The sequence below is a fragment of the Anopheles bellator genome, chromosome 1 (assembly GCF_943735745.2).
Source record: "Anopheles bellator chromosome 1, idAnoBellAS_SP24_06.2, whole genome shotgun sequence".
Classification (NCBI taxonomy): Eukaryota; Metazoa; Arthropoda; class Insecta; order Diptera; family Culicidae; genus Anopheles; species Anopheles bellator.
This window is the reverse complement of record NC_071285.1, coordinates 19,971,103-19,994,850: the sequence shown is the minus strand read 5'-3', so window position 1 is coordinate 19,994,850 and position 23,748 is coordinate 19,971,103. Positions and strand designations below refer to the sequence as shown.

General features: G+C 46.4%; 4 protein-coding genes across 5 annotated transcripts; 2 read left to right on the top strand and 2 right to left on the bottom strand.

The window, feature by feature from the left end:
* Positions 1–344: 344 nt before the first annotated feature.
* On the top strand, positions 345–6,443 carry LOC131206650 (serine palmitoyltransferase 1). Of its 2 annotated transcripts, none has more exons than XM_058199305.1 (7): positions 345–678; positions 2,996–3,108; positions 3,236–3,735; positions 3,823–4,150; positions 4,220–4,455; positions 4,533–4,662; positions 4,742–6,443. In XM_058199305.1, exons 2-7 carry the CDS (start codon positions 3,058–3,060, stop codon positions 4,916–4,918), a joined length of 1,422 nt encoding a protein of 473 aa, XP_058055288.1. In that variant the 5' UTR covers positions 345–678; positions 2,996–3,057; the 3' UTR covers positions 4,919–6,443. The 2 variants fall into 2 exon arrangements, with proteins under 2 accessions (XP_058055288.1, XP_058055289.1); XM_058199306.1 differs by having other exon boundaries at positions 540–573.
* On the bottom strand, positions 6,391–9,664 carry LOC131206648 (1,4-alpha-glucan-branching enzyme). Its single transcript, XM_058199304.1, has 4 exons — positions 9,567–9,664; positions 9,015–9,184; positions 7,905–8,595; positions 6,391–7,816 (listed from the first exon to the last, which is right to left on the bottom strand). The coding sequence occupies exons 1-4, from the start codon at positions 9,650–9,652 to the stop codon at positions 6,712–6,714; spliced, it is 2,052 nt and encodes a 683-aa protein (XP_058055287.1). The 5' UTR covers positions 9,653–9,664; the 3' UTR covers positions 6,391–6,711.
* Positions 9,665–10,867: 1,203 nt separating this feature from the next.
* Positions 10,868–14,301, top strand: LOC131206452 (succinate dehydrogenase [ubiquinone] flavoprotein subunit, mitochondrial). The gene is made up of 4 exons (XM_058199006.1): positions 10,868–10,996; positions 11,394–13,139; positions 13,297–13,607; positions 13,774–14,301. The coding sequence occupies exons 1-3, from the start codon at positions 10,943–10,945 to the stop codon at positions 13,474–13,476; spliced, it is 1,980 nt and encodes a 659-aa protein (XP_058054989.1). The 5' UTR covers positions 10,868–10,942; the 3' UTR covers positions 13,477–13,607; positions 13,774–14,301.
* Positions 14,302–14,951: 650 nt separating this feature from the next.
* LOC131215181 (sodium channel protein Nach-like) lies at positions 14,952–16,996 on the bottom strand. Its single transcript, XM_058209567.1, has 6 exons — positions 16,557–16,996; positions 16,063–16,498; positions 15,651–15,984; positions 15,390–15,504; positions 15,184–15,293; positions 14,952–15,109 (listed from the first exon to the last, which is right to left on the bottom strand). The coding sequence occupies exons 1-6, from the start codon at positions 16,994–16,996 to the stop codon at positions 14,952–14,954; spliced, it is 1,593 nt and encodes a 530-aa protein (XP_058065550.1).
* Positions 16,997–23,748: the final 6,752 nt, after the last annotated feature.

Genomic DNA, 23,748 nt, shown 5'->3' with positions numbered 1-23,748 from the left:
GAGTACAAATGGCTCGCGATAACCTTCAAAACACCGGCCAAATGCGGTTGGAGAAACAACAAAATCGCTCTTCAAGGGGCTGTTTGAATAGCGTAAAAATAGTTAAACACGCGTTGTGCAGTTTACCGAAAGAATCAGCTAAGATAAAACCCTTTTCGACGAACTACACATCTTTTCTATGGTTTCCGCACGGAGAACAACCACTAGGCAGCGCACAGATAAACTCCGACAGTTCGGCTGTCAGGTGGTCAACGTTGGAGGGGAAAAACATACGATTTCATTTTTCTTTCCGCAGCCTGACCGTTTTGCTAACACACCTTTTCGGTGCGGAGTGCTGGTAAAGATATCGGGGATTGGTTTCCTTCCGGCCGATATTCCGCATAAATCCGGCAACTCAGAGCCCTGGCGTAAGGCGAACGCTGGCCACACTTTTCGCAGTGCATTGTTGCTTAGAAACAGCGGATTGTGGGTTACCGTCTACCCCCGAATCTTTACCACGATCGTGATTTTCGGTGGTGTGACGTGAAAGCCAGTGAAATCTGTTGGCCACCGTAAGAGTGGTGGCGTGAATCGGTTTGTGCAACATTCCGTCGCTCGGTTGTAGAAAAACCGAAGTGAAAACGCCAGGTCGTAAGAAGTATTAGGCCAAATTCAGCGGTACCGAATCCCGCTGAAAAGGTACATATCCTAAGTAGGTTGTTAACCGGTACATGTGTGTGACAAACAGTGCAGAACGACGAGGTAGAGCGGTGGCACGTAGCCTAATGCTAAAAAGAGAAAGAATGAGATGTCGGTTGTAGTTTGTTAGTGTTTTTAAGCAGATTTGGGGAATATTTCAGTGAAACACATGCACCTTCCACAAGCGTGAACACGTGTGCTAACGGAGCCGAATTCCATTAGAGCAATGGTGACTAGTCGGCTACGGAAAACCTCTTAAGCTTGATTGGATCGATCGAATATCATGCAAAGTTTGGAACATTCCGCAGTGCTACGACAAAAAATCACGTCGCGCTGCCACCATATCACGCCAAGCGCTTCACGTGCCTATCGTGCATGAATCAGGCTGGGCGGGAAGGTCCCACATGCTCGGCGTAACATCGTACGACACGACGAAAGAAATTAGTCATGGTCAGGCGACGGAATGTGATAACATTTTTGGACGTCACTCCTCTGGTTCACCTGGCCCGCGGAGTACTACAAACGAATTTCGCCTCGAAAATACTTACAGGCGTGCTACATAATGGAGAAACGAGTGTTCGCCGGACGTCTGTTCCCCATCATCCCTTCTGCGGCGCCCAATGCGTGCCATGCGTGCAAACTATGGGGGCCGTAGCCGTACGAATATTTTATTCGATTCGTGTGGTTCGATGTTGCGAAAAGCCACTAGAAAGGGTGGGAAAAAGTGGACCGGAGCCGCAGCGACTTATGACTTTTTTATGCTGTACGATGTGGTCGGCGTATAAACACCACAAAATCTGGAACAGCGGCCAATCGTTTTGCTGTTAAAACCCCGATTTAGGGCCTCCCATAGAATGCTGCGTGTTTGGTGCGATTATTATAGGCGAGGTTGGCTGAACAGTAACCCCAAGAAGATGTTTATTTTAAGTAAATTTTCGTTACAATTTGTAAGATTATTTGATCTTACTTCGCTTGAGCGAAGAGAAATCGTTTTACGATTACACGTAATAAATAATTGTCTATTTTTTTTTTCATTACATGATAATTTTGACGTTTACCGGCGTTCGTTGTTTGTCCACGTGATTGGGCTAAAAAGATCAGTAATTATGGTTTGCATATTGATCTCACTTGATAAATACAGTTGGAAAAAGAGAAATGATTATGTTAGACGCGTTTCTCACAGTTGTGTTACAAATTTCGCACTCAGTGTGCTTGCAAAAAGTAGTTCAGGGCCATCTATGACTAGTAGAACGGTGCGTTAGTAGAATTATCAACGGTATAGCGTTTGCAGTGGGGTATTTTGCATCATTAATGCGGCTATAAACATGTTGCTTCCGATTTGTGGATAATTATCGTTCGAAAGAGCTGCAGCAACATCCCGTCCCTGCCTGTTTACACCGCCGGAAGTTAACCTTATCGATGACACGGTGCTCATGCAATTTCAAATACGAAAGCACACGTTGTAAGCAGTGTTTCCGACGAAAATGTTTGTCGAAGCGATGAATCACACTTAAATAATTGTCTCCTTTAACCTGATGAGCTTGTCTCTTTAGTGATGCTATCACTAAGTTAGGCCATTTTCTATCTACGGTGTTCATTTCGTTCACCAGGCGATTTTATTACTCTTAGCTCGACTTCAAACACGGCATATCATGTTCCTGTTATCCGATGATAAGATACTGGGAAACCTTAAATCGTGTGCACATGGAGAATTCATCGCCCTATTGGTGAGGCTCGTTGTTGCGTCACGCGCCGAAATCGCTTACCTAGCGGGATATTACTTAATCAGCGTTCCGATAGTAGATGTACGTGAATTTGGCTGTATTAGCAATACAAGTTTTCCATTATCAGGTGCTGGTGACACGACCGAAATCAATCAACATTACGTTGTGAGTCAATTCAGACTTTATAGATTCGGCTTTCCACCTTTCAAACCTCTACCGTGTCACGGCAGATCTGGTTTCTTTTCTCACATCGAATTGGGGACAAAGTTTCTTTTAGACAAAATCCTAAACATTGCTTCCAAGCACCAAATTCCTTATTATCCGATTCATTTCACTATGGTGCGAGTTCTAGATTTGTGAACTTTTTCTGATTGAGCGTGACTTGCTGCTATTCACTTAACCTTGCGTAGAGTTAGGGTCGAAAGACTACCAGAAACGCGCCCCTCCTCGTCGTTCCTCTAGCGGTTACTTTGCCTAAGGAGTGGTTTAGTGCTAGTGCGTCAAGGTGTTTGCCACTTCAGTAGACCATTTGCATGGCAGCGTCACTCCACTGTTGCGTTTAGTTGACCGACCATTTCCTACAATTAACACAGGGTCGAGTGTAGCGTCAACATAGCGACGTAGTGGAACATATTTACGGCCCACAGCGCACAAGATGGTCACCACACCGTACATAATCAACGAAATTTATGACATTCTGCAGAAGGTAATAAAAAATCAATTGTTCAATCTATTGCCACGCCGACAGTGGGCTCCACCCAGTGTTGCAGCTGCACCGATATTGATGGGTGTCGGTTTGATAATGGGTTCTGTTTTCTGTTCCGATTCTCTAGTCCACTCCGTTCGAGCTGACACTGGAAGCGCTCCTAGCACTAGGGGTAATTTGGATAGTGTTCTACAAGCGGACTACCAAAAAACCTAAATCTTTCGCCGCTACAAACTACGAGGATGTGATAGCAAAATGGTCTCCGGAACCACTAGTGGCGGAGGTGTCGGAAGATCATCCAGTACTGCGGACGCGAACCGTGTACGGTACGGTAGGCAAGCGAGTGAACGTCGATGGCAACGAGTGTCTCAACTTGGCTACCCACAATTATCTCGGGCTGGCCGAGGACGAAGACATCAAACAAGCGGCGGTGAAAAGTTTGCGCAAGTACGGTGTCGGATCCTGTGGTCCGCGTGGCTTCTACGGCACCGTGGATGTGCATCTGGAGTTGGAAGAGCGGTTGGCTCGTTTTATGGAAGTCGAGGAAGCCGTCGTCTACTCGTATGCATTCTCAACCATTGCCAGTGCCATTCCGGCGTACTCAAAGCGAGGGGATATTATATTCGTGTAAGTTTCTGATCCTGGGAGGTTACGTTGTGTTTTTAGATTCAGTTCAGTCCAGTCCTAAAACGAAATTCACTTCCCTCTCTTTAGGGATGAGTGTGTGAACTTTGCCATCCAAAAAGGGTTGGATGCGTCGCGCAGTAAGATTTTCTTCTATAAGCACAACGATATGGAGGACCTGGAGCGACTGCTACAGCAACAGACGGCCCAAGATCGCCTCAAACCGGCCAAGGCCAGGAAAACGCGCCGGTTTCTGGTGGCGGAAGCGATCTACATGAATACCGGTGAGATGTGCCCTTTGCCCCGACTAGTGGAGCTGCGTTCACGTTACAAGTTGCGACTATTCCTCGACGAAAGCGTCTCCTTCGGAGTGCTGGGCGCCAGTGGCCGGGGACTTGTTGAGCACTACAATGTTGACGTGAGTTGATATGCTATGCAATTTGTAAGGGGTCAGACTCTGAGGATGCATGTTTTTTTTCGTTTCCAGAAAACCGAAGTCGATCTGATTTCAGCTGGGCTCGAGTGGTCGGCAGCAACGATTGGTGGTTTCTGTGCCGGTTCGTCGTTCATTGTCGAGCACCAGCGACTGTCTGGACTTGGCTATTGCTTCTCTGCCTCTCTGCCACCGTTACTCACTCAGGCAGCAATCAGTGCGCTCGATCGTTTCGAAAAAGATCCACGGATATTCGAAGAACTGCGCGATCGTAGTAGAATGGTTTCGGAGTAAGTGAATAATACACCGTCTTTTGAGGGTTTCTTTAAAACAAATATTTGATTGTCGGTTTTTTCAATTTTTCAAGGAAACTTCCAATCCTTAGCCATTTTCAGTCTAGGGGAGATAGTCTTTCGCCTGTAAAACATTTGTATCTCAAGGAGGCAGCCGAAAGTTGGGCAGCAGAGAAAGCAACGTTGGACAAAATTTGCACAGAAGTGAGAAATGACTGAGCATACGTTCATCCTAGTCTATTAAAGCGTGAAAATCACATACTTAATAATATTTCTATTGCAGTGCATTGCAAACGGGGTTGCTGTGGTTGCGGCCGAGTACCTTGAAGAAATGGAGAAACGGTGTCCACGGCCAAGCATTCGGCTCACGGTTAGTCGTTTGCTGACGGAGCAGGACGTTGATGATGCATTCCGAATCCTGCAAAGAGCGTCGGAGAAAATTCTAACAAGCAAGGGTTGAATGATTGCCAATCCACACTACTAGTGGCTTCACCAAGGCGAGGATCATTGAAGATCGTTAGATTGTTTTAGTAAAAGCTCCAAACAGTAACACTACGAAAACGGGAATTGTCAAATATTTGTGTGTTTTCGGAAAGGATTTCGTAGGAGGTAGCATGCCGTATACGGTTCAACGAAGAAATCTTACATTCAACCAACAAGTTAGGCGATATTTACCGTTAAATCGACAGTAGATTATGTTACACTTTTGCGAGGTTAATGGAAGGCGGGACAAAGAAGCATGAAACTGCTGCCAGCTTGAAATTAGTATTGTACAGTTTAATTGTATTATAGCACAGGTGTAGCGCTTCATACTTTTCTTAAAACATCTTTAAGAAGCCATATTGCATCATGTCAGGAAATGTTGTTTGGTTAGCTAGAAATTACACATTTGTTCCATCGAGTGAGTATTCACAATTATTTACTTTTTCTTTGTTTCTCACAGAACACAAGGTTTATCATGCAATCAAAACTAGTTAGTGTATATTTTTCGTCGCTATTTGAGAGCCTTTTATGATCCGTGTATAAGCAATGTCGTGCACCCAGAGTACGGGTAGAGAAGATCCTATTGGATTTTCATAAACTTTTAGAAAAGCGATTCGAAAAAGGAAACCCGAAGGCCATTCAAAATTCCTTTGGCTTTGTATTCCTGTTTTTGCGCCTAAGGACTGGAGCTGCGTAATGGTACGTAAAACCCGAAGAACAATTACCCTTTCATTATGGCGGGGCACAATATTTTGCATGTACAAAAAACAAAAGTCATAAATTCAATATATTAACTTAATGAACGAACGAACGCTTAAGCATAAGAAAAAAGAAACCATTTATCTATGTAGGCAAGTCTTACCGGGTGGTAAATTGTCGGCAAAACATGGCGACGATACAAACGGTTAGAACGAGTATTAATAGGAACAGACAAACAACGGACAAATAAACCAAATTTTATGAACATGCCACAAGATGGCCGGCCAGTCAAAAGAAGGAATATCGTGGAACAGCGGAGTGCCCAAGAAGCACACCAAGAGGGTGTGTGTTCAGAGCATTTACTAGCAAAGCCTTAAGCTTGAGAAGCAATTTTGTCACTTATGAATAAAGTAAGCATTACCCTTTTTCGCAAAATTGGCTATTTAATAGACTTTGTCCCAATTTGGTGTGTCCTAGCTATTTGCTTTTTCTCACCGCACCGCGGAAAACAAAGCTTTATGGCAAATGTTTCGTTTTTTGTGTTTTGCACTGCCGTTAGCGGTCGTAGGGTTAAGGGTTAAGCCGGAAAGTCATTTTGCTTTCGGAACTAAGGTTAGGTGCTTAATGCAATGAGGTGTAACAGGCATATCGGATTGTATTATTTTTTCAGGTGACCACGCTGTACAGTTCAGGGCGGGGTTTTGCTTTTCAAGCAATAGGTTTATTTTTTTATCACTCGGAATGTGCAGTAACAAAATCAATGGAAAACGGTATCAAAAAATAAAACCAAAACGCTTCCTACAACGCAGACAAACAAAAGTTGAACCAGAGGTTAAGCAAATGAGAAATTTCGAAACTTTTTTAGTGAATTGATAAGACGGAAAGTTTTATCAACATATAAACGAAACAGTCGGTGAGATTTCTAACCATTTTTATTGCAAATTTTCCCCGATAACCGTAAGCTAACCACTAGTATTCTTCGATATGGCAGCTATTCATATAAACTATGAAAAGAAAGTTCAACAATGAAGTGACTGGAACAAGTTTGTTCCTCGATTGCACAGTACGGTCTTACTGTGGTGCTAGGATGCAGGCAGTACGACAGGGCAGATACAGTTGCATATAGTTCCGCCTTCCTGCCCAACCCTCCGGGAATGTGGTGTGCTCGACGTTCTTATCGATTCGATCGAAACCCCCAAACTCACCATCATCTGAGCTGAGCACCACCCGATACTTTCCTGCCAACTCAACTCCTAGTCGATAGTCGGTGAAGCTTTTGCTGCTGTGAAAGTTGAACACAAACAGTAGGTTGTTACGCTCGAATGCGATCACCTTGTCGTCTTCGTGCTTCCAGCTCACATACGCCGGAAGACAGTCGAGCCAATGGTATCGCTCCTCGGTGTGGTGCATCGCGCGATCGAACTCGTTCAGGAAGCGATACTTTAGCAGCTGATCATCAACCAGATGCCACTGGCGGCGCGCGTAGTGGAACGACTCGTTGTTACCGATGCGCGGGAAATCGAGCCACTCCGGGTGACCGAACTCGTTGCCCATAAAGTTAAGATAAGCCTCACCGCCGAGTGCGTGCGTGATAAGACGGATCATTTTGTGTAGCGCGAGGCCCCGATCAATAATGAGGTTCGAGCCCGACACCACGGACATGTGCGTGTACATCTCCTTGTCCATTAGCCAAAACGCGATCGTTTTGTCCCCAACCAGCGCTTGATCGTGCGATTCGGCGTACGCAACGGTGTTCTCCTTCCAGCGCCGGTTGGTCAGCGTGTGCACGAGATTGCCGATGTTCCAATCTTCGTCGCTCTTCGTTTTCAGCAGCTGAATCCACTTGTCTGGAATGGCCATCCCGAGCCGGCAGTCGAAGCCGACACCACCCTCTTCGGTCGGGCGGCAGAGTGTCGGCATGCCGCTGACATCCTCGGCTATTGTGATGACGTTCGGATCCAGCTCGTGTAGGAAATAGTTCGCAATGGCCAGATATATTAGGGCTTCCGTGTCAACGTTCAAGCCGAAGTACTCGTTGTAGTCGCCGGAGAAACCTTCTCCGATGCCGCGTGAGTGGTACAGCATCGAAGTCACACCGTCGAACCGGTAACCATCGAAGTTGTACTCATCGTGCCACCAGCGAAGATTCGATAGCAGAAAGCGCAACACTTCGAACCTTAGGGAACACAAGACGAGGAAAAAGTTTAATTATTCTTGTCTGCTCTATGCTGTGGCTAGTAAATAGTAATTCGGAGGATAGTTACTCGGAATAGTTGAACAATCGGCTATCCCAGAGGGTGTGCTCCCCGCGAGCACCGTCGTGGAAGTAGCAAGCGTTCGTGCCATCGAACTGGTTCAGTCCATCCTGCGTGTTCTTGCTGGCGTGTGAATGCACCACGTCGAGCAACACAAACAGCCCATGTTCGTGGGCCTTGTCCACCATGTACTTCAGTTCATCGGGTGTCCCACAGCGGCTCGACGCGGCGAAGAAGCTGGTAATCTGATAGCCAAAGCTGGCGTAATACGCATGCTCCATGATCGCCATTACTTGGATCGTGTTGTAGCCGAGCTTCGCGATGCGCGGCACAACGTTGTCGGCAAAATTGCGGTACGTCCCGACACCGTACTCCTCGGTTGCAATGCCCACGTGGCACTCGTAGATGCGCAGGGCACGCGGCCGATTGGGTTTCCGATGACGGAACATGTACTTTTCATGTGGCGGCGGGTGCCAAACACGTTGCTGATAGTTGACCCCCAATTCCTTCGGTGGAGGCACGACATAGGTGGCCCACGGGGATAGCCGATCCACGAGTGCTCCATCCTGCTTGCGTATGATCACCTTAATCTCCGACAGATGCCTGATAGCACAGGAGCCGTCCGAGTTCGGGGGAATTTTGAGCTCCCACTTGCCGAAAGGCAGCTTCGTGTACGGTGTCGCCAACCATTGCCAGTTATCTGCCGCGTAGAAATGGAAGAAAAGGTTAAAGATGCATAGTAAAAGAAAACGAAGAGTGTGTTTCGCGATTCAGCCGCATGCGATGGCAAAAGTACGAATGAAGGGCATGCTTATGGGCAAACGTAGCATAAACGACCTGCAATTATATAACTGTTTTGCTAAGAACATGCCCCTTGCTTGGACATGTAGAGAGGACAAACGCACTGTTTGTTGATTGGTCACTGATAACAATATAGTCGATTAGATGCAGCATCAACGCATCAATAATGTTTTTATTACATCTCTCCAGCTGATGCTGTTGATTATGAATGGCGCCAACACTAATTGAATCATTTTGCACACAGACCATCGGGAAATGTGAAGCTCGCAGGAAGGTTCATGGAATGCAGGCCGATGGTTAAAAATAAAATGTACTTACTGAAATCTCCCGTGAGATAGACCTCCTTAGCGCCCGGGGCCCATTCGCGCGCGATTATGCTGTTGTCCTGGGCGATGTGCAATCCGTAGTACTTGTAGCCCTGTGTAAAGTCATTCAGCCCACCTTCCAGCTCGTTCAGACGTTTGATCCATCCCCGAAACTCGGAGTTTCTGTAGCAATCATGAGTGGAATATTTAGTTCACATTTATCATTCTATTCCCGACATGTTCCACGTTTCGGGCGGCGTGGCCAGCTGTTGCTGATAGGAGATGACCGGTACATGAACCCCGCGACGGGTGGTAGGCTGATCTTACACACTAAGTTATCTCGGGCGCATCCGCGCGTCATCCGAAGCGAGTCGCATCGAACGGCAATGACCTTGGCGTGACATTCACCGGCCGCAAGTTAGAAATGTCTTTTTACGAAACGACATTCTTCCGGTTTCGACTTGAATGTGTCCTGCCGGCCGGCCGCCAAGGTTAGGGTTACAAAAGTTTCAGTACTTTGTTGTGTCGCGCGGTATTCAATTTCCGGTTAGACGATTCGACGTACCTGCGACGGATTTCTTTCTCGTGCAATTTGAGATAGGGATCCAACTCGAGGATCGTCTCAATGTTAACTTTCGGTTCGTTCGCCATCGCGCCTTTACACTTTACACAGAAACGATCGTTGCCTTTGAAAGAGTGAGAATCGAGAAATTAACGTCTGATTTTCTGTGCGAACTGCGAAGAACTGCGTCTAAATCTATAATTCGTGTGTACTCGTTAAAGGCCGGACCGGTCGAACATAAACAAAACAAGCGGAACTGACCATTCGGTGAGCATTCTTTGCTCACTCGTGAGAAGGCGAAACATATAAAGACCGGTCCACACGCTACGATTTCTGGCTTCGATTTTTAGCTACGATCTGGCAAAGTCATTTATCGTAGCTGTTTGTGGAACGTCCGTCCAGACGCGACGATTTTTTTTGAACAACGGATCTACCGTTGTCAGTTTTATGGAAACAGTCATGGAAGCAACACTGTGTTGGTTTGCCTTAGCATTGTGCTTTTCGGTTAAAAAGCGAAAAAAGAACGTGCGAAGAGGTTACAGCGTCGAGGAAACAGCTTTCAACGTCGTATACCTCCGCCTTTTTATTGCGATCACTATATATTTTATTTTTTAGTTGCCAAAGACATGGCAGACTTTCGTAAATTTTTATAAATTCAATTAAACACTTTCGCGAACATTGACGAAGCGTCCAAAATATAAATAAGAGGCCAAAAACAAAACATCAACATGTCCAACAAACAAACTGACAGTTGCTTGAAATTTGTTCACAAATTGATGATCGTTTGCTCAGATTTCTAGATCTGCGTCAGTGACATTAATGACGTCTCCGGAGACGTCACTTACGCCGATTATCGTATCGTTATCGTAGCGTGTGGACCGGGCTTTAACCGTTGAGTTGCTACATAATTGTTTCCAGTCCAACAAGTCGTGATTAAAATTCAGTAAAAAGTTATTGTATACTTCGACATATTGCGCGAACGCTTGCGGCGATTAATATTAGGCCGTTTTCGCACTATCTCACATCACCGGCTTTCTTAAGCCCGGTCCACAGATCCGTTGTTCAAAAAAAATCGTCGCGTCTGGATGGACGCTCCACGCACAGCTACGATAAATGACTTTGACAGATCGTAGCTAAAAATCGAAGCCAGAAATCGCAGCGTGTGGACCGGCCTTTATGTGGCACCTCATCGGTTACGACAGTGAACTCACCAGTTCTCTTCGTTGACAGTTCTTCTCACCGGCTCCTCACGGCCTTGTCAAAATGAACATGTGTGAGTGATGCTCGGGCAGATAAAATTAGCAGTTTTTTCATGCGCTTCTCGACGGAGCGGAGGTCGGTCGGCGTTAAAGATTGTCTTTTCGATTCGTTAGTGCAAAATGAGCGGAATGATTCGACTTCCGACGGTGCTGGCCAAAAACGCTCTTTCTGCGGTAAGTTGCTAACGTAGTTGCTGTAGCGGCTGTCGCGCTTTTCAGCCTGTCCAAAGAAAGGCGTGCAAATTTTCCGAGCTCCGTGTGTCCACTCTACGATTACACAACTTTATCCAAGTAAAAGTGCCACCTGAAGAACAGTGGGTTTCCGTCGATCTCTAGTGTTATGTAATGCGCTTAGATAAACTAAATATCAGGTTCCGACCCGTAAACAGGTGTGCATTGCTGAGGAAATCGCCGGGTTTCGTGTCTTGTCGGGGCTGGATCGATTCGGCACCCCAAGATTGCCATTTACTTGTTGTGAACCTTTGCCACCTTTCACCTTTCTGTCAATATTTTGCTTTTGTAGGTTATGTCAATGCACTGTTGCTCGATCTCTTATCTCTTCGATCCGTAGGTACGTGGATTGAGCGTCGGAACCTCGCAACGAAACCTTCACTTCACCGTGGGACAGAACAACGCCAAATCGAATCCGAATGCCATCTCGGGAGAGTACCCCGTGGTGGACCACACGTACGATGCAGTCGTGGTTGGCGCAGGAGGTGCGGGGCTACGGGCTGCTTTCGGACTCGTAGCGGAAGGATTCAAGACGGCCGTCATTACGAAGCTGTTCCCGACACGTTCGCACACGGTGGCGGCCCAGGGGGGCATTAATGCGGCCCTCGGTAACATGGAGGAGGACGACTGGAAGTGGCATATGTACGACACTGTGAAGGGTTCGGATTGGTTGGGCGATCAGGACGCTATCCACTACATGACTCGCGAAGCACCCAAGGCGGTAATTGAGCTGGAGAACTACGGTATGCCGTTTTCTCGAACGCCCGACGGAAAAATCTATCAGCGCGCATTCGGTGGACAGAGCTTGAAGTTCGGCAAGGGTGGACAGGCTCATCGCTGCTGCTGTGTGGCAGATCGTACCGGACACTCCCTGCTCCACACCCTGTACGGTCAGTCGTTGAGTTACGATTGCAATTACTTCATCGAGTACTTCGCCATGGACCTGCTGATGCAAAATGGTGAGTGTGTCGGCGTGATTGCCATGAACCTGGAGGATGGAAGTATTCATCGGTTCCGGGCAAAGAACACGGTGCTGGCAACGGGTGGGTATGGACGAGCCTACTTCTCGTGTACCTCGGCCCACACTTGTACCGGTGACGGAACGGCGATGGTAGCCCGCGCCGGTCTACCGTCGGAAGATTTGGAGTTCGTGCAGTTTCATCCGACCGGCATCTACGGCGCCGGTTGTCTTATCACGGAAGGGTGTCGCGGAGAAGGTGGTTATCTAATCAACTCACAGGGCGAACGGTTCATGGAACGTTACGCGCCAGTGGCCAAGGATTTGGCATCACGTGATGTGGTTTCGCGATCGATGACGATCGAAATCCGCGAAGGCCGCGGTTGTGGACCGGAGAAGGATCATGTTTACCTGCAGCTGCACCATCTGCCTCCGGAGCAGTTGGCTCAGCGCCTGCCTGGAATTTCCGAAACGGCCATGATCTTTGCCGGTGTCGACGTGACGCGTGAACCGATTCCTGTACTGCCGACCGTGCATTATAACATGGGAGGTGTTCCGACTAACTACAAGGGCCAGGTGCTGACAACGGAAAATGGCACCGATAAGGTCGTGCCCGGGCTTTACGCTTGCGGCGAATCTGCCTGCTCGTCGGTGCACGGTGCCAACCGGCTTGGTGCTAATTCGCTTCTCGATCTGGTCGTGTTTGGTCGCGCGTGCGCCAAAACGATCGCGCAGGAGAATCGACCGGGCGAAAAGGTGCAGGAGCTTAAACCGAATGCCGGTGAAGAATCAGTGGCCAATCTCGACTGGGTGCGCAATGCGAATGGAGCCGTTCCGACGTCCACGTTGAGGCTCAACATGCAAAAGACCATGCAAACGCATGCGGCCGTGTTCCGCGAGGAGAAAACGCTTCAGGAAGGTGTGCGCAAGATGAGCGACATCTACAAGACCATCAAGGATGTGAAAGTTTCTGACCGTTCCTTGGTGTGGAACTCGGATCTGGTTGAAACCCTCGAGCTGCAGAATCTGTTGCTGAATGCCAACATGACGATCGTTGCCGCAGAAAATCGTAAAGAATCCCGTGGCGCCCATGCTCGTGAGGACTATAAGGCGCGCAGCGATGAATATGTAAGTATATTTTGTCAAAAGAACTACATTCACACATAATGTACCGATAGGCTAAGGTGCTTGAAAGAAGAAGTAATAATAGACAAGATAATGCAATCTGCGTTCTTTTGGAATCACCAAGAGTAATTTCCAATTGGTTTTCATGTTTTTCAAACAGGACTATAGCAAACCAATCGAGGGGCAACATAAGCGGCCGGTGGAGGAGCACTGGCGCAAGCACACGCTGATATGGATCGATCCGGCGACTGGCGACGTGACAATCGATTACCGACCAGTCATTGACGAAACGCTGAGCGAAGAGTGCTCTACTGTCCCACCAGCTATCCGGTCCTATTAAGTTGCACTCGCAAGAAGTTGCTGTCCCTGCCGCAGCATTGTGATCTATTTTCGGGACCGTAACAACAACCCAAACAAGGTCCGTCTCTGAGAATGAGATGCAGGGTGGCAATCGAAAGTATTATTGACACTGTAAGTATTGCTACTTTTGCTATCAGTTTAACCTTCAGTCTGGCGTCGTGAGCGTAAGTTGCACGTTCGTCGATCGGGATCGGGTGTCATTAATTTTAATTGCATTCACGTTGACGATCACCGTTCTAATCTGTAATGTTTGTGTTTTCTTCTCGTTTTGGTACAGTAACAGCACAGCGGAAGATCACACCAGCACTGCTTATTTATTTCATCATAAATGCTGACATTTTGTTAAGAAAGCCAAAAAATTGATGGTGCAACGGTGGAGATACAGTAAGCGATGGTATGTTAATGTTTGAATCGCATGCCTTACATTGTAACCATTCTGGTGCACGAATGGTCATCGATACTACACAACACACGTGCCACCATATGAAGCAGTCAACCTTTCGACCATCCTAGTGAACGAAACCCAGCGAACGATGCGCCGATACTTTCGACGACGAGAATTATGATAAGGCAGGGCCGGTATTCGACGAGTGAGAATTACGGAAGAGAGAGAGACAGAGTTAAAACATGTATTCTGATTTGTAATATTTATAAAAAACGATTTGTTTAGGTAGAAAATCAGAAAAACAAAAACAATACAAGAACAACGAGTGGTTTGAGTAAATTTGTGTACTTCACTATTTTGTAGTTGTAGATTGTGTTTCTACAAGAAAATTAAAATCGATAATAAATTAAACCAAAAGTAGTTCATAATATAGAAACATTGCATACACCGATGCCGAAATTCGATTCGACTGTTATTGGTTGCAAAAGATGCGCAGACCACGGAAAGCTAGGATGTTCATTTGCTGTTAGGTAAACTTTGGTTTGATTACGTTTGCCGCCTTTCAGGATCTTCATGTTTTCTTCCGTAACAGAAAAGATTGATGTATTTAAAATTAGATTATTTTTTCGTGTAGGTCCTACTAGGTTTGTTAAAATTGAATGAGTCAGATAGCAGGCAAAGTTTGGTCACAAAATCGATCATATTTTTGCGATAAGAAAGCGCAACAACAATAAACGTCAACAATGATAAGCTAAACTGCAAAAAGTCTTGCTTTACTACATATCGACGATTGATGATACAAGATGCTAATATCAATAATGTGCGTTTTATGTAGGGGACATAGCGCACGAAGGAGCGTGGTCCATAGTGATCTTGGGTTCACTTATCGTTTTTAATCTTGGTTATCGTCTTAGTGGAGGCCTCGACAGAAGATTGTGTCCGGCTATAAGTAAGTATGTATTGAATTATTTTTTTTCATTTCTCATGTTTTTACACGATAAAGTAACTATATTGAAATGGTTGTACAACTTATTAAGTTTCGCTCAATGGTTGATGATGCGGCATTTCGATTAGCGTTCAATTGGCGTGAGTAGCTTGATTTTCTGTCCTTGCCGTTGTTTTAGTGAAAGATAGGTTTTACGTAAACGGATTGTACTGAAAAACAGTATCTCACATAGCGAAAGAACGCTAATGCCAAGACACAGACTGAAGACTCCTCCAAGGTTTGCTAAAAGAATGAGAAACACTAATTCAATGGCCGATAAAAAGCCTTAAGTCGCTAATTTTTTTCAGCGCACTTACAAAGTAGTGATATCCACGATACAACGACGATTCTTCTGTTGGCATCCACAACTTGGTTGCTCAGGAAGATGTGAAAGATAAATTCAAATTTAGTCAGGTTGGTTTCCGCACTGAAATGGTACGCAACATGAGTTTAATTACAGGCCTGGTTTGTTTGGAATCTAAGCGGTTTCAGCAAATGGAATGTTTATTCTGGTGGCACTTACTAGAATGGATTTATCGAGAATTGCTGGGCAGAAAAGTCCGTCACAAACGATGTGGTCGTGTAGGTAACGTCGCTACAAGCCGGAAAACAGTCACACTTCAATCGTTTGAACATATCTGAGAAAGAATGTGGATTTCGTATGAACTAGGATATGCTGTATTCATATCTCATTTCTATCCTACGATATATTAAATTAAAGTATATTAACTGAGCTTCTGATTGGTTCACAAAACTGTTACAGTTACTCTCCGGTCATACTCACAGTAGTTTTCTACGAAACAAATTGAATCGTAGACGGTACAGTTACGAATTTTCGTAGCCCGCGGTCTCGGTAAATGGAACGGATGACAACCGCACTTACGGTGAACCTCTTTTCGCACACAGTCCAGCGTGCAGGCCGGCTGGCGATAGTATGCTATCGGTGGTTGGAAGTCACTTCCTATGATACATTTCCGTTGCGATTGGGACAGCGCAAGTACTTGCTCCGAGCAGCGGGAATCGGTTGGCAGCACGTTGACGAAGGTCTCTTTGCCCAAACGTAGCAGCGTTAACGGGGCGTCTTCCACGGCAAAATCGTGAGGATGGTGAACCATTAGCTGGTGGGACATGGGGACTTATTTTCAATCCTATTTCTAGATAAACGAATTAATGCTGAGCGATTCTAAACTACGCACCATGAAGCCTTCCGAGTACAGGGCACCCGATTTTCCGTCGGACGCTTGTGGGTAACCTGTGCCAATGACGCTCAGACCACCGTGCATACCGTACGTATTGACGGCGAATGGAATACTATTTTTCTCCTCATTCGGGTGATAGTTGAGGGAACAACAGGCCCCGTAATGGCTGGTGGATCCGATCCACCCAAGAAAGGCATTCTTGTCGAAACACGGAAACTTCTTACCAGCCCAGTAGCAGCTAACGATGAAGTCCGCACAGATCAGTCCGAGCATATCGATGGCCTTCTCGATGGTGTAGTTGTTCAGTTGCAGCACCTCGTCGACCATTCTCAAGTCCTGCGGCGTAGGGAAGGTTCGCTGGTGTTCGGTGAAGTAGCCAAGCGATGGTAGATTCTTGAGGACATTCTCCTTAGTTGCACCCAGAGGTAGCTTACTGGTATCGGAAACACCAGCTAGAGGTTCAACAGACGGGAGGTCAGTTGCGTACTTACATGCGTTCAACGAAACGTTTCGCCTTATACTCGACTACACTCTGGGGATGGCACAGGGTAACGCCGGGGAACGGTACTTCCACGAGCTTCATATCGGAGGCAATCGTTATCCGTGTCGGGTTGTCGAGGAACTTTTGCCATAGTAAAACTATCAGCACAATGCTGAAGACGAAGAACAACAGGATGATACCGACCCACAGTACCCGTGACGGGCCACGCGTTACGTATCGCTGGAGGTAGTGCACTCCGTGGATTTTCGAAACGGACGTAAAGTCGTGAAACGTTTCCTTAAACGCATTCCACAGCAAGCGTGTCGAATGAACACGCGGGAAACGATTGCCAAGGTTGCCCTTCCAGTGATGGCGCTGCTGGTAGTGAGGTAGTTGCGAAACACGCACAGGCCGTGGTTGAAATACTCCTTGCACCGGAGGGATCTGCATCGTCCGTAATTGCTGCACCGCGCGCCGCGGTTGCTTTGATTAACTGTAGAGGCATCTGAAACGATTTTCTTTATATAGGCGTTCATGTTACGGTCGTTCGGTGTCGGCCATCATAACGGTACGGTAGAACGTTAAACTAAACAAGGCCAAGTGGTGAATAATTAACACGTACTTAGGATGAGCATGAACTTGTCAGCTTAATTGCGCATTTCTGAGTATGGTGGCGACATTGCCTGAGACAGAATGTTAGTAACAATTCCTAAATAGAGAGAGAAAGGGAAGACTGACGATGGATGATGGATACTATGCAAGATATTTTCGCTCGGTTTGCCTACCGATGACTGCTTCTGATTAAAAAAGCTTTTTGTTTCTTGTAACTAAGAATTTAAACAATGTTGATTAAATTGTTGCAATTTTAAATACCGGATCTTTCTTTTATAAGAAGGCTTAACATCGCAGTATTTAGCCTTATTATTTTATAATGATTGCCACGGGATTCTTTTGATTAGTGCTGCACGAATTACCGGATACTGAGGACGGACCACTGTTTTATAAAAACCAGACCTAAGCTTAATCTTTGTAGTTTGCCATTGAATAAAATTATTCGTTGTAGATCACGTTTTAATGCGATGTTGTTTTTCCTAGCAAACGGCGACACATGTTGTGCTCTGATTGTTTTCGACCCGCTCCGCAACCGTACCGAGATTAAGCTTTTCTTTCAATTTGCATCGGACATCCGTTGGAGTGGAAAATTTAAGCAATAAAGACGAAAAATATTGCCCCCAACAGGACGAACGATCGGCAATGTGGTACCGGGTGGAATGTTTTATTAGTAAAATGGAAATAAAATCCTATTGCCAACTGCATCCTCCTTGGCACGGTGTCTATGGGGCCATGGTAACCGAATCCGCATGGATGCCGCGATTTGAATGTAGGTTCTCCGTGAATAAGAAAGGGAACCAAAGTGCATCCCGTGTTCCGGTCCGGATCTGCAGTGGTCGTAATAAATGTCGGTAAGTATTACGTGGTTGCGGTAGAGAACTGCCGGTAGACTCGAGGCGGGGCCTGACTCGAGAATCGGACTGCAACAGGCGACATATTTTCTATTATTTCACGCTTTGATGGGAGATTTTCTGGGAAAAAACAGGTTTCGCAGAGCAACCGGAAGCGGGAAGAGGAATATCGGCTTCTAGGTTACAGCCCGTGCGAGGACATATATTTTCTTTCTACTTGTTGATGTTTCAATAATTGAAAGGGAAAATTTATGTAGTACATTAACACTAAAAAAGGTTTGTTACGAGGCGAGAACCTCCATGTCGTCAATTTTGAAGCGGATTGAATTAGGTTTTAAGTTTGCCCGAAAATTTGGGGTTTCATTTATCGGTTTCTGGAAAACCACAATAATTCCAAAACTTTTGTAATCAAGTGCTGGGAAAAAAGCAAGTTCGGTTTCCTTTCCGAATGTGTATAAAAAATTTAAAGCTATACGTATTCAGGAGCCGTCCGCACCCATAAAAAGAAGGTTTGAAAATTATGGGACAAATCTAGGCTACAACGTGCAAATTATTTTCGCCCATGCTTTACCCAACGGTCCTTCAACGGCGTGGACCAAAGATCAGGTGAACATCCTAATAGCAAGCACCCTGGCCGGAGGTGCTAACGAAGGAAGTCACGTTTATCGATCTTTCAATCTGATAAAATTTATGTAACCTCATTAAACCTATCAACGTTATCTCTATTCCTGCGCTGACCCTTGACGGTTAGATATGGGCATCTAGTGTGTGGGTGTGGGCGGCTGTGGCCGAGATGGTGTGCTTTCGGTGTGCGTGTGTTCTTCTTGGGTCCGAGGGTCCTGCCCGTACTTTGCCCGTCCTTGTTGCATTTGATGCTGTCGGTGCTTTATTTTTCCGTTTCTAGGTTCGTTACGGACTTCGGCTCATTTTACGAGCGATATTCATAAAACGGACGGTCAAAAGCTAGGGCCGTAGGGCTAAGAATCGGAATTCACCGCGCAGTTTCTTGGGTTTTCCGTTTTGCCTCCCTTCTTCGACTGGTCGTTTGCACACTTTTTGCTAGGATACGGTTGGTGTCGGCATGTAAGTTGTTTTTTGTAGTTTTCTGTTAAGATGACGATGCTCTCACGAAAAAGGTCTTTTTGGGTTTGTAATTTTAAAAAGAAAAAATATGACATCGACACTACCACCATAGGAATGTATTTTGAACATTTTTAAACATACTCAGACACATTTAAATTGAACCGTTTAAATAGACCTGTATAATGTGTTGAGTTTGTACATAGCAAACTGAACGATTGAAAAAATTTAATGTAGTCTAATGTACAGCAGTGAACCTAGTTAAAGTTACCAGCATAAGCATTTCATTGTTTCAAAGTAACGAGGGTGAAAACCTTTCCTAATATTTCCATTCCGTATGTTTAAAACAGCAAACAGCTACAACTCGCATTTGGAGAGCTCTATCTGCGGCGCTAAATGACGGTTAGATGTGTCACGGTTATGGGCAACTGTAACTACGTGGTCAAAACCTTTCAAATTTAATAAAAAAAAGGTCGTCATGGAGGTAGGTCGTATCCGAAGGCTCAAACAGCGTAAGATTGAGCCGGCGGACGCTTATGAGAACTCGATTCCTCGAACCTATCGGGAGCCTAGTGTCCCCGTTTCTCAAGCGAACGAAACCCAATTTATCATTGCACGCAGCAGACGCCAACTTGCGGGCTCTCGTGGCTTCGGCGTCGCAGTACCGCCGTGTGAGACCACAACTCCCAGGAGTGCACCATTGCCCTCGTTATCGCAAAACAGGACACCAGGGTCGGCGGCAAAGCCGCTGCGGGCTCTTTTTCCGCCAGCGCACTGTCCGTTGGGGCCGACATTTGTTAATAGGAAATGCCGGACGTACGCAACCGGAGAGTACAGCGAGATCTCCAACTCCCGTGGTGCGCTGGCATCGATCCAGGCGGTTTCGGGTTTCCCGGAGAGTGCTGTCGTTACGATGGGCAATATCGAATGAGTTACGGATGACCGGCGCATTCTTGGCCCTAAAAACCCGATCGATCACTTGCGTCAACCGTGGCTCAGGTTTTCGGGGGTGACGTGGCCCCCGTGAGCTGGAAATGGTAATTTTGTTTTCCGAACTGATTTCTCGCCCAAACGCACCGACGGCGAAGACAAACATAACGACGATGGTCGTCTGGTCCGTCGGTCGCCCTATTTGAAAATGGATAGCAACCGAAATGGCACTCGGTTGGCCTCGAAAGGCCTCGCTACCGAAACCACCGGTAAGTGTGTGCATATTTTGGCGTGCATCGTGGTTGGTGATGAAATCGAAACGGCGGATCAGCCAGCAAATGGTTCCGCTGCTGGACCGATGGTCCCGATGGCCGATGGAAGCCGTAAAATAAACTCCAAAACGGTGCGTCTAATGGACAAACCACACAACTCACACCAATTGGCTGACGGTGCGTTCGTTTCGTTGGTCCCGGTGGTCCCCTTGGGTCGATGAATGTCCCTTTGAGGCATAGGATCCTTCGGGCTCCCAGCGCCACGCACCGGAAAGCCTGCCTAGGGAAAACGGTTGGTTTTAATTGTTTTCGTATTTTCACTGCCGGTTACTCCCGGAAGGTTCGAATTTCACCGAGCATATGTTGTTGTTGGGGAACGTTGTTGGGGAAACAAATTCGTTTGAAGTAGCGGCTCGTTTGCAGCTCGGTTGCGGATATATCAAAATTTCATTACCCAACTCGACTACTTGCCTAGCACCCGGGGAACTCGATAGTGCCAACGCAAACGAACGCATTAACGATGTGGCGATGCATACCAATCAACCGGCGGTACCCGGCGTTGGGTCTCCCAAAATTCCTCGGATTCCGGAGCGTGCCGAAAACACACCCAGCATTTGTAATTATAATTTGATTTTCAATCACATCGCCAAAACAGGGAAAACTACGAGCACAATTGTTTAATTAAAAAGTGGGCCGGACATTGGGATGGAGTGGCCGGAAACGCCGTTGTATGGGCTTGTGTGGATTGTTGATTCGAGTGAGTCCATCGGTGTCCGCGTGTCGAGTGTTTGTTGCTGTCGTTAGAATTAGTTGAAACGTGCGTCGGCGTTGGCACGTTCGAATTCGCCTTCGAAGTGCTGCTTGCCCAACTTAATGCACTATTTCCGCTTCCGTATTTCGATTACTTATGGGAACGTTGTTTATGTGGTAATCGTATTTTGAGCAACTTGCAAAATTGAAGAGGAAGTTTTCGACATCGAAAACGACCCCAATCGACTCAGAATTATTACCTAAAAGAATGATCGATTAAGCTGATCGTTATCTTATACAGTAATGGTAGGTTGTGGGATTTTTTGAATAAATGGAAAGCTAATTATTTTTCCAAATTATTTTGAAAACGAAGCAACTTGTGGTCTGTGCGACAAAGTGCATTTACAATTAGACTGTAAAAAGCACATTAGACAATTATATAGTGCACATAAGAAGAAATCATTGACACCGACTTTTGATAGAATTAACTTGAAACTGTTAATTTTGTCGAGAGGACCCCTTTGGACCGAAAACTGGTCGTGGTCCAAGACTCGAAAAGCAGGGCAGCCCTAGAAAATGTGCTTCACCAACTAAATAATCAAACGAGTAACACTGTGATAAAAAAGTAAGGAGAATTTTGATTTTTAACTTGTTTATGATTTCGATAGGGACAAATAATTTTATTTCGAACTGTCACTTACATCATTGTGAAATTATACGCCAAAGTACTAATTAGTATATGGTTCTTTTTAAAAACAGTTAAAAGTGAATTCCTCTTCTACAACGTGGTTCCATTAAATATTGTGTTCTGAATTAAATGTGAAAATGTTGCAGAAGGCCTTCGATGAGCTCTATTGAAGTCAAGCATTTGTACTAGGTCTATGCGACGAGAATCGGACTTTTAAAAAGATGACTGTACCTGTCGATTGGGACTTCCCAGCTTAGCGGTTCATTAATCAGTATCTTGTGTTGATACAGGTAATTGATTTTAGACCGAAACAAAATTGATTTTGGTTTGTAACCCATCGAAAAGCGACCAAAAATCCGTTTTTCTTATCTAAATGGAGGCGCCCGGTGACCCTTGGTCTGAGGCTTCCATGACCACTATCATATCTCCTGGATGGGAGCTGCTATCGCTCCCCGCGTTATTCTCCAGACTTGGCTCTTTCCGAATATCATTCTTTTTCATCGATGGGACACGTATTGGCTGAGCAACACCTAATTTTTTTACGAGGAATTCGGAATTGGGTGACTAATTAGTTTACTTAAAAAGTGGAAGAATTCTTTCGTCTGGGAATCCATGATTTAGCAGAGAGATAGGAGAAATGTATAGCTAGCGATGGCACATACTTTGAATAAAATAGAAATTTGCATAAACATTTTACAAACATTTTTTGTGTGTTGAAAAAAGTCCGATTCTCCTAGACCTAAAAGACCTAGTCAATAACTCAAACCCACCCAAAAATTATAATTACTGTTCTGGGCAACGCTTTTCTGGAACCCTTACGCTAGTGCACTCTTCAGAGCCCCAAGCTTAAGGCTCTGATTTAGTGCATTCACCTACTTCCGTGTGTGCGTGCGTGTGGGTGCACTTCGTTACGCCACAAAATCACATCCTTACCGATGCCCGGCATTCCGTTCGACCGAAGGATCGCACGGCACGGCCAAGGTACTTCTGAAGGCGCGTAGCAAACAGCGTTTCTTCGCCTCTGTTTGACTGAAATTGATGACACTGATTTAAACTGTAAATCTTTCCGTTCGCACACGTTCGAGCGGACCCGCCGAAGAATTTCGCCACTAGCTAGCTAGTACCCCGGCCCAGGGTGCAAGTGTTTGCGCCGCGCCGTGGACGCCACTGGATGAAACTGTCACCGGATGAAGAATCAGGAAGGCAGCCGGCAAGGATGTCCCTTGTCGCAAATTTTTGTGCCATCCAATTCCGATTCCTCCGTCGGTCACGCCTCTCCGCCCCCGCCCGCCACCGCTAGGTTTCACAAGAGTCCGAAAAGGTGGTCCCGTGCAGGAGCTTTTTCCAACTGTTCCAAGTCGCACAGGGACACACACCGTCGTGCTGATGGTCGAGTCGAGTTTCGTTGCGAAAGATTGCGCTCGGGTAAAAACCACAAATCTCGAGAGCCGACCGGAACTCTTACCCGGACCCGGATCCGTGTGGTGACTAAGGGACACATCGTAGGGGAGGGCGGGTGGCCGTCGGAAAACTTGCTACAACTGTAAATTCAATTCCACTGATGATGATCCTTTCGGCAAGTGGGCAAGCGGACGCAAGCAGCTAGAACAAGTCAAGACAGCCGAGTGCAACGCGCACTACGGAAAGAAAGTGTCCTTTGCCGGGCAGAGCAGAGGCATCCTCCCACGGGAGACCAAGAGCACGGGTGGTGGTTGGCATCGACACGGAACATACCTACCACGCGGACGGTCGCTGAGTTTGTCCTCAACAGCGTCCCGACAGCGGCGGCGAGCGGGGAGACATAATTTATTGCCTCCTGACGCCTTCCGAAGGGAGCGTTGCAGCAAACAGCCAACGAACGCGACGCGACATGCGACAGGTTTTTGCCTCGGACCCACGCTGGACGCTTCGGCGAGGACGTTCGGTGGTGGTGCGATGACAGCTGACTAAGTGCCGCGGCTCGGGGGCAGCTCGGAGGGTTCCGTAGGGCAGGCGACTGACGATTGGCTTTACTCTAAT